At 58.8% G+C, this 9,394-nt stretch overlaps 1 protein-coding gene across 1 annotated transcript in view; it reads left to right on the top strand.

Annotated features, from left to right (window-relative positions):
* Positions 1-3,317: 3,317 nt before the first annotated feature.
* The window catches only part of ASB18 (ankyrin repeat and SOCS box containing 18), a 57,965-nt gene continuing 51,888 nt past the window's right edge, over positions 3,318-9,394 (top strand). The window contains exon 1 of the mRNA XM_062202561.1: positions 3,318-3,522. Within this exon, the coding sequence (XP_062058545.1) occupies positions 3,318-3,522 (205 nt within the window). The remainder of the gene's footprint in view (positions 3,523-9,394) is intronic.

Below are 9,394 nucleotides of genomic sequence, written 5' to 3'. Positions count from 1 at the left end.
CCACGTGGGAGACTTGGAAGAAGCTCCTGGCTCCTGGCTTCAGCCTGGCCCTGCCCTGGCCACTGCATCTATTGGGGAAGTGAACGAGCAGATGGAAGACCTCTCTCGCTTGCTCTCTCTCTCTCTCTCTCTGTAACTCAGACTTTCAATTAAATAAACAAATCTTTAAAGGAGGGGGAGGGAGAGGAGGAGGAGGAAAGGCCCAGAGAGCGTCTCACAGAGGCCCAGAGAGCATCTCACAGAGGCCCAGAGAGCATCTCACAGAGGCCCAGAGAGCGTCTCACAGAAGGTCGTCCTGGCCACCTGGCGGCCATCTGCCCAGGTGCAGAGTGTGCCCGCTCCTGAGCTCACGGGGGTCCCTGTGCCCCGGGACCCGCCCTCCCCCGGCCGCTGAGTCAGGTTGCTGCGCCCTGAGAATTGAGACCCGAGCCACAGCCACTTACTCATCAGCATTTTTATTTTGCTGCAAAAATGTCCAAAACTGCAAGTCTTGCCAGGGCAAAGTCCCAGGGCCGGCGCTGCCTCCAGGCAGGCCCCCGAGCCCCCGCACCAGCCTGGCCTCGTGGGACGCAGACTCGAGTGAGAGAGAAAGTTCCAGCTGAGACGTGGGTCCTCCGTGTCTTTAGATCTTGTCCAGACACGTCTGTACACACAGCTGATGGGAGTCGCGTCCAGGGCACCACCGGAAACATGGGAGTGACCGCACCGTCCAAGGAGTACCTCAAAATGACGTGGGATGATGAAGCCAGCTGTTAAAAAGGTTTATTTTATTTCTTTGAAAGGGAAAGAGAGAGGAGGAGGAAGAGGAAGAGAAGAGGAGGAAGAGGAGGAAGAGGAGGGGGAGGGGGAGGGTCTTCCACCACTGCTTCAGCCCCCAAATGACCGCACGGCTGGGGCTGCCGCAGGAACCTGGGCCGGCTCCGCTGCTTTCCCAGGCACAGCAGCAGGGAGCTGGATGGGCAGTGCAGCGCCAGGACTCAGAGTGGCGCTCGGATACCGGCTGCCGGCGTCCCGGGTGGGCGGCCGCCGAGCCACCGCACCACGAGGTGACCTTCTCCGAGTCAGAGACAGCCCGGCTCTGCCCGCCATCGTGCGATGGCTTAATCGCAAGGCCAAAGTCCTCCATCGGAGTCCTGAGAGCGGGCGTTGTCTGTCCCGGGTTCCCGCCTCCTCCAGGGAGGCGCCGGGTGGAGACGGGGGGCGGGCAGGCTGGGGCCACCCCAGCTAATCGCAAAGAGAGGTAAAGAAACAGAGAAGAGACGATTCCGTGCCAAAATACAGAAATTCATGTTGCCTTAAATATAATTTGTGTTAGTTACATTTCAGTTCCTAATTTATACATCGCAGGGTTGATGAAGAATTACATTGTAACAAAATTAGCCGGCCTAATTAGCATAGTGCATGTGCCACTGATTACACACCCAGCAGATAACTCGGTAATTAGGACGAGCGAGCGAGAGCGAAAGCCTGTTCCGCGGCTCCGGCGTCCTGGCTGCCGCACGAGGGCTGCGTCTCACCGCCCTTGTCAAGTTTCGTAGCAGAGAGGCGACATTGCCAAAAGCAGGGAGGCGTGCAGGGCTTAACGCCTGCTCCTCACCACGGCCTGAGACGCCCCTGCTGCTCTCCGGACAAAGCCAGGACCCCTCCTCGACTCAGGGCAGAGCGAGCACACGGCCTGCATCAACCACGAGTGCCTTCAGCTACCAGCTGCTAAGAACCCCCCAACCATGCCGAAGGAATAAGAACGAGAGTCTGGCGGCTGGCAGCCCTGAGCTGCCGCTGAGGTTCACGAACGTCCTCTCCCGGCCCCTCGCCTTCTTCTGTTCCCACTCTTGGTGTACTGGTCCTTTATGTCATGTCTACTGCCTCATGGCTGACACAGCTGCCACAGCTCCAGACATCATGTCCATGTCCAAGGAAGGAAGAAGGGAAAAGGAGGTGCTAGCCCTTTCTGTCCTCTTTGATTAGGAAAGTAAACGACCTCCCAGACCACACCTGCTCTCACTGGCCAGAACCCAGTAGCAAGGGAGGCTGGGATGTCGAATAGCCAGCAAAGGAGCCCAGGGCTGATGTGCTAACCTGAGTCAAGGTGACTCCTTCCCAGGGGCTGGGGCTCTGTTGGGCTGGAGGGTAGGAGGGGCAGCGTCCTGGGGCGGAGCCTGCAAAGCCATAGCCAGGAGCGCAGGGGAACAGGGCGCACAGGTCGGTCCTCCAGAGAAACAGAGAGAGATGGATCGCACGGAGCTGGCTCGCCTGGCTGTGGAGACTCGTCAAGTCCAGGATCCACAGAACGGGCCGCAGGCGTCCTCCCGCTCTGTCCCAGCCTCGCCTGCAGCAGACCGGGCGCGGCCGCCCCCACTGCCCTTTCCCCAGCCTCTTCCAAGGTCAGCGTCCTGCAGACAGCACCTCTCAAAGACATGGGGGGCAGGGCCAGTGAGGCGGGGAGAGGGAAGAGGAGGAGGAGGACAAAGGGCCCGACCAGGGTGCAGAGCAGGAGGCCTGTGAAACCCTGCGGCACACGCATGGAAACTTCTGGAACCACAGTGCCGGAACCCTGGAGACAGACATCACCGAGAAAGCCCATCCCAGGGGCCAGCACTGTGGCGTCGCAGGTTAAGCCGCCACCTGCCATGTTGGCATCCCTGTGGGTGCCGGTTCTAGTCCCAGCTGCTCCACTTCCCATCCAGCTCTCTGCTATGGCCTGGGAAAGCAGTGGAAGATAACCCAAGTACTTGGGCCCCTGCACCCATGTGGGAGACCGGGAGGAAGCACCTGGCTCCCGACTCCTGGCTTTGGATCAACGCAGCTCCAGCCATTGCGGCCAACTGGGGAGTGAACCACCAGTGGATGGAAGACCTCCCTGTCTCCCTCTCTCTCTCTCCCTCTCTCTCTCTCTCTCTGCCTCTCCTTCTCTTTCTGAGTTACTCTGACTTAATAAATAAATCTTAAAAAAAAAGAGAGAGAGATCCCAGCCCAGCCCCAGGACACAGAAGCCGTCCCCGGGGACTCTGCCCTGCACGGCCCAGGGACCTGTGTGCTCTGAGCCCGAGGCCGCCTGCTGGGGGTACAGAGGCCTCAGCTATGCCACGCTTCCGTCTGCTGAGACCGGCCACCCAGCTCTGCGTGCGGGAAGCCCGGCTCCGCTCCGTCCTGCTGAGGTCCAGGCGCGTCCAGTTCTTAGGAGGACAGGCCCGCCCCGTGACCTATCACTGTCTTTCTGCTATTTCTGGCCGTGTACACAGCGCCCTGGGGACAGCTGCTAACCCTGGACCTGCTGTGGGAGAGCAGGCAGGCTGCTCCCGGGCAGACCAGCCACCATGTCCGGCTCTGAGTCCCTCCCTGACTTCCCACTCGGCTGCGACTTGGTGCAGAGATTAAAGGCGGCGCTGGAGGCCCGGGATGAGGAGCGAGTCCGGGAGCTGATCTGCGTGGAGGTGGAGCCCGTGGACGCCGTGCTGGAGCTGGCCAACGACGACTGGATGAAGGAACCCGACGCGCAGCTGCCCCCCAGCGCACTGCTAGGTACTCGGGTTGGGCGCTGGCTTCCGGGAGGAAGCCACGTGGGGGGAGGGGCATTGCCGTAGACGGCAGTAGGAAAGGCAGATGGGGTGCACTCAGATAGCTTACTCACCTGTCCATCATCTATCTGTCACCTGTCAATCATCCATCATCTATCGTCTATCATCATCACCTGTCACAGCTATCATCTATCTATGATCTATCAAATAGCTGTCATCTTTCTATAGCATCTGTTATCTAACATCTATCACCTGTCTATCCTGATCTACACCTGTCACCTATCATTTATCTATAATCCATCATCTATCCATCCATCAACTATTTATGTGTCAATCGTCTATCAATCTATCATCTATGCCACCTAATTAGCACTGGAGAGGTTCTGCCAAGAATGGACTCCCTTGGGAAAGCACGTTGCCATGGGAAGACCCCCGCGTGGTGACCTGTGTGGGTATCGCAGGTTGTGACAGGGAGAAGGTTAGAGATAAAATGGAGTTGAGGCGCTAATCCATGCCCCGGGGGTCGGTAACAAGGCTGGTGCCGACTGCAGGTGGACAGCAGGTGGCTGGCCGCGGGCCTTGCTGGAGCATTTTCCGGGCAGAGTCTCCGGTGCCAGTTCTGGTGTCAGGCCACCTCCCTCGGCACCTGCTGGCTTTCTTGTTTATTTTGTTAGCGCTTGACACGTGTATTCCACTTTGAGTCTGACAACTTTCCCATGTACTGTGTGCGTGTGCACATGTGTGTGCATGTGCACGTGTGTGTGCGTGTGTGCATGTGCTACATAAGCAGCAGGCGTGGCACAACACAAAACGGTTTTGAAGACAAAAAGTAATCCTTGTACCACCATCACAGCGTCTGTGGATCTCCAGGCTTGTCCTTTGGCGTGGGAAAATTTCTCCCATTACAATCACATCATAGCCATAATTTGCGTTCTGCTCTCTTGACCTCTGAAAAAAAAAGTCTCACAGGGATCTCGGCCCCTCCCGTGACCGGAGGTGTGGCTCACTGAGCACTCCGGAGGAGCGTCTGTGTACGTGCTTGTCCCTATGGCAGCGCTGCGGTGAACGTCTCTCTCAGCATTCGCCATGGCTCTGCCTCACTGGGGATTCCATCCTTCAGAAAAACCCCTGGGAGCAGCACTACTGGAACAAAGAGACAAAGCTGTCTGAGGTTCATTGCCAAGTTTCACAGCCCATCCCAACTGCGAGGGACCTGCAGTACCGGGCACCACCAGCAGCAGGCGCTGGTGCTCACACTGGGGATTCCTCACCACCCCTTCTTTCCTGGCTAGGGTCAGGGGCCACCCCCGGGGTTTGGCTTCTCTCCATTGGCCTCTTTGCCTGGGGCGCCTCCATCTGGGTCGGCAGGCAGTCTGTCCCTACTCTTCCAGTCTTGTTTGTCGTTGCGCGAGACATCTCGTAACATCCTCACCACCACTCACACGTAGTCACTGCAAGTGTTTTCCAGACGTGTGGTTTGCTTTGCATCACCGTGTGCTGCTTCAAGCTGGTCGGATATGCACCCCACAACGTCAGCCTGGGCGCCCGAGCGACAGAGGGCTCCCCCACACCCACCAGGAGGACTCGATCCCCACACCTGCAATACATACACACACAGGCACACATGGGCATGCTCACATGTATAACACATGTACATGCATGCACGAACACACACGTGCTGGGGAGCACAGATCTGAGACACGAATGGGACATCAGTGTGTGGGCGTGGAACTTTCCAGGTGATGAACGGGGCTTCCAGCGGGGAGGGGGGCGGATCTGCCCCTGCAGCCCTTGAAGCTTGTGGGAGCTTCCCGAGCAGCCCCAGTGGGGACTTCAGCAAAGCTGCTTTGAGGGGAAATGTCCCTGCTGCTGTGCTTTTTAAAAGATTCAGCATATGTATTTGAAAGGCTGAGTGACACAGAGAGAGAAACAAAGAGGGAAAGAGAGATCTCCATCCTCTGGTCCACTCACCAAATGGCCACAATGTCTAGGACTGGGCCAGGCTGAAGCGAGGAGCCAGGAGCTTCTTCCAGGTCTCCCAGGTGGGTGCAGGGGCCAAGTATTTTCGCTGCTAACCCAGCACGCCACAACGCCGGCCCCATCCCCTGTTTCTTCTTGGCCTTGCCTTCCTAAACTCACAGCTCAAAATGCAGGAACTGCTGTCCAGGATGGGTGCACCCCATCCCCCAGGAGGTTGCTCCGGGGGGTGGGAGGGGGCGGAGTTTAGAATCACAAAGGGCAATTTGATTGGCATTGTCCAGCCCAGCTGGGCGCCATGCCCCATGCCTGTCCCACAGTGGCACTAATCCGCCCCCACCCTCGAGGGTCCCGCAAATGGGAGGTGCTGGAAGGAGAAGGGAAGGCAGGGTGGTTGCTCCCTGGGAAGCCTCCCCACCTTGGGGGGCAGCTCAGGTCCTGACCGGCAGCTCCTGTCCCCTCGCTGGCCCCTTCACCTGATGCCACAGCCGCGGTCACTGGCACCGGCAGCCGGCTCTCCTGGCCTCCCAACCTCTCTTCCGTCCACTCTCTGCTGAGATTGGGGTTGGAGCAGCCGACTTCCCTCCCCTTGTGCAAACCTGCCCCAGGCCCCTGAGGAGCTGCGTGTTTGGGATCTTGGAGTTAAAGTGGCCCTGAAATGCCCCAGCTGTCCGCCTCACGTTGCTTGAAAGCAAAACTGCTTGTGTCTGGAAGTTTCTGCCATGCCCTTGCCCGGCCAGTCTACTGTACCTTCCCCACCCAATGGCGGGGTTTGAGGGGCTGGGGTCTGCTCAGGGGCCCCGGCCGTCACTACATGAACGTGTACAGCCTGTTCCCGGTGACCTTGTCCCCAGGGAGGGGGGAGCCCCGCGGAGAGACTGGCGTTTGGGGTCTGGAGGAGGGGGAGCTATGAGTCCCAGGTAGGAGGGGCTGGAAGGTATTTCCTGGGTGGGAGACAGGAAGGGGGTAAGCCCGGCTGTGGGGTCCGCGAGGGGTCTGGGGGCTCTGGCGAGGAGTGGAGGGCCATGTCCCCAGCCGGGACAGCGGATAGAGGACTGTGCCCGTGACTATGCCCGTGACCCAGCCTCTGCAAGGGACAACACACAGCTCCCTCCCGGGGACTCGCACCACAGAGAAGCAGGGGCCACGCAGCGGTAGACGGAGCCAAGCTTGGCCCTGCCACCAGTGGGCTGTGCGACCTCAGCAAAGCCGCCTCTCCTCCCCAGGCCAGAGGTCCTGCTGGCTGGAGAAGGCTCCGTGGCCGCCAGCACGCACGGCTGTCTCCGCCCCTTACCGAAACACCTAACGCTGGACACTTTCTCATGAGCAGAGGTGCGCCAGGCAGGAGATAGCCCAAGGTCGGGTGGCCCTGGTGAGGGCCCGTCGGCTGTGCCACAAGGGACACATCATGGTGGGAGTGCACGAGGGAGGGAGAGCCAGGAAGCCCGAGGGGGTAGAGGCCAGCTGTGCTCTCTCTACAGCAACTTGCTGCCTTGGAGCCGAGAGCAGCACCCTCAATGACCTCATGCAGGGCCCCCCCCATCTCCCAGCACGTGACCCCAGCCACGCCCAGGGCCCAGCAGTGGCCTTCCTGGGCTGGCCTTCACGTCCCCACTGGTTATTTCAAACTCACGTAGAACCTGCTCGGGGCAAGAACCCTGGCCAACACCTGCTTGTGCCCAGCGAGGGGCCGTGGCCCCAAGGAGAAGCCGGAACTCTGGGTGCGCGGATCGGCACGGGTTGGCCATGCTCCTCTGCTGGGTGGGTACAAGGTGCGATCCAATGGATGCTTCTGGGATGCGCTGCTCTGCAGAGAGAGATTTCATTCTTCCTCCTGCTGAAGCCAGGCCTCTCCTACTTCATATTCGCGACAACGGCATTGTTTGTCCTTGGCTCCTTCAATACTAATTGGTGCACACGCCACTGATAACACGGGGGTGGGGGGAGTGGCTGGGAGAGGGGTGCTGGGGCCCATTGTGCCCCCCAAATGCATCCACGGTACAATTGGGTAACTGGTGCAATCAAACTACTTAAGAAACAACTGATTACTAATTGCTATTATTAAGGATGCCAGCATCCTGTGATTTCGCGGCTGATATATACAAGTCAAGTTGCTACTTGAATTCCTGATTGAAATAGAAAAATAGAGGCATGATGTTGTGTTTGGGGTAATGGTATTTAAGCATCTGAAGGAAAGTTAAAGAAAGACTAATTGGGTTTTTATTAAGAGATCCCACAGCACGGAGTGGTGGGGAAGGAGAGGGGAGGCACACGATGGCCTGTGCAGTGCAGCAAATGGGGTCCCCTGGCGGATGTCAGAGTTCCCACACACGTCTCGGTGCTGGATACACTGTAGCATGTGGGCTGTGTCCACTGCTCGCCAGGCTACGCTGTGGCATGTGGGCTGTGTGTACTGCTCCCCAGACCACGGCATGGCACGTGACCTGTGTGCATCGCTCCCCAGGCCACGCTGTGGTACGTGGGCTGTGTCCACTGCTCGCCAGGCCACGCTGTGGTACGTGGGCTGTGTCCACTGCTCACCAGGCCACGCTATGGCACGTGGGCTGTGCCAACTGCTTCCCATGTCACAGCAGGCACACTGTGGTATGTGGGCTGTGTCCACTGCTCCCCAGGCTACACTGTGGCACGTGACCTGTGTGCATCGCTCCCCAGGCCACACTGTGGTACGTGAGCTGTGCCAACTTCTTCCCATGTCACAGCAGGCACACTGTGGTATGTGCGCTGTGTGCATTGCTCCCCAGGCCATGCTGGCACGTGGGCTGTCAACTACTTCCCATGTCACAGCAGGCACACTGTGGCATGTGGGCTGTACCCACTGCTCCCCAGGTCACACCAGGCATGCCGTGGCATGTGGGTTCATTTCACTGCTCCTCATGTCAGTCATCCCTCTACCTGGAGAGGGGTCTCCTCCAGGAGGAATCAAATACCAGATGCAAGTTAACTGATCCCTGCTCCCACCACAGAAGTTAACTGAGCCCTGCTCCCATCACAGAAGTTAACTGAGCCTGGCTCCCACCACAGAAGGCTCATCTTCCAATACCTGGACAGTGGCCTCTGAGATGGGTGGGGTAGTGGGAAGGAAAGAAGTCTAACAGAAAAGGCCAGCGGCTTCCCACCTGGGCTCTGCCACTACCGGTGGCCTGAACCTGGCAGTCTCCTCTCAAACCTTCGTTTCCTCGTCCTGAAACGCAGGATTCCTCTGAGCCACCTGTGGGGCCTTTGCAGATGGGACCACCAGAGTTCCAAGGCCGAGACCCAGGTGTGTGAAGGAGGCGAGTGGCAGCCCCACCCCGTGGCCCTCACAGGAGTGGGGCCTCCGACAGGGCCAGTGTAGACCTCCCCCAACCCTTCCTTCCATGGAAGGCCTCCAATGGCTGGGCTGAGGCGAGTGGGCGTCGAAGGTGTAGACCACAGGCTGGTGGGAAACTGGATTCTGAGCTCACGAGTGGTGGGCTGAGGCCTCAGGGAGGAGAACAGGCTCTCGAGCCACAGCTGTGAGCCCTGGGTGCAGCCTTGCAGAGAGCAGGAGGGGAGGAAGCCACAGCACAGCCGAGAGCCGCTCTTCCCCACTGTTGCCCGAGGGCTACTCCAGGTCCAGGCCATGGCACATGGGAAAGCCAGGCTCGGAGAAGTCGAGTCCCACTGCTGAGGCTCCACAGCCAAGAGGCAGCAGGAGCCCAGCACCCTCCCCACCCTGCAGGCACCTACAGCTGCTTCTATGGACAGACATCCAGCTCTATGGACAGACATCTGCTCTATGGACAGACATCTGGCTCTATGGACAGACATCTGGTTCTACGGACAGACATCTGGTTCTACAGACAGACATCTGCTTCTACGGACAGACATCTGGCTCTGTGGACAGACAGCTGCTTCTA

The sequence above is a fragment of the Lepus europaeus genome, chromosome 1, assembly GCF_033115175.1.
Source record: "Lepus europaeus isolate LE1 chromosome 1, mLepTim1.pri, whole genome shotgun sequence".
NCBI lineage: Eukaryota > Metazoa > Chordata > Mammalia > Lagomorpha > Leporidae > Lepus > Lepus europaeus.
Note: the sequence above shows the minus strand (reverse complement) of the source record. Positions and strands in the feature narration are given on the sequence as shown.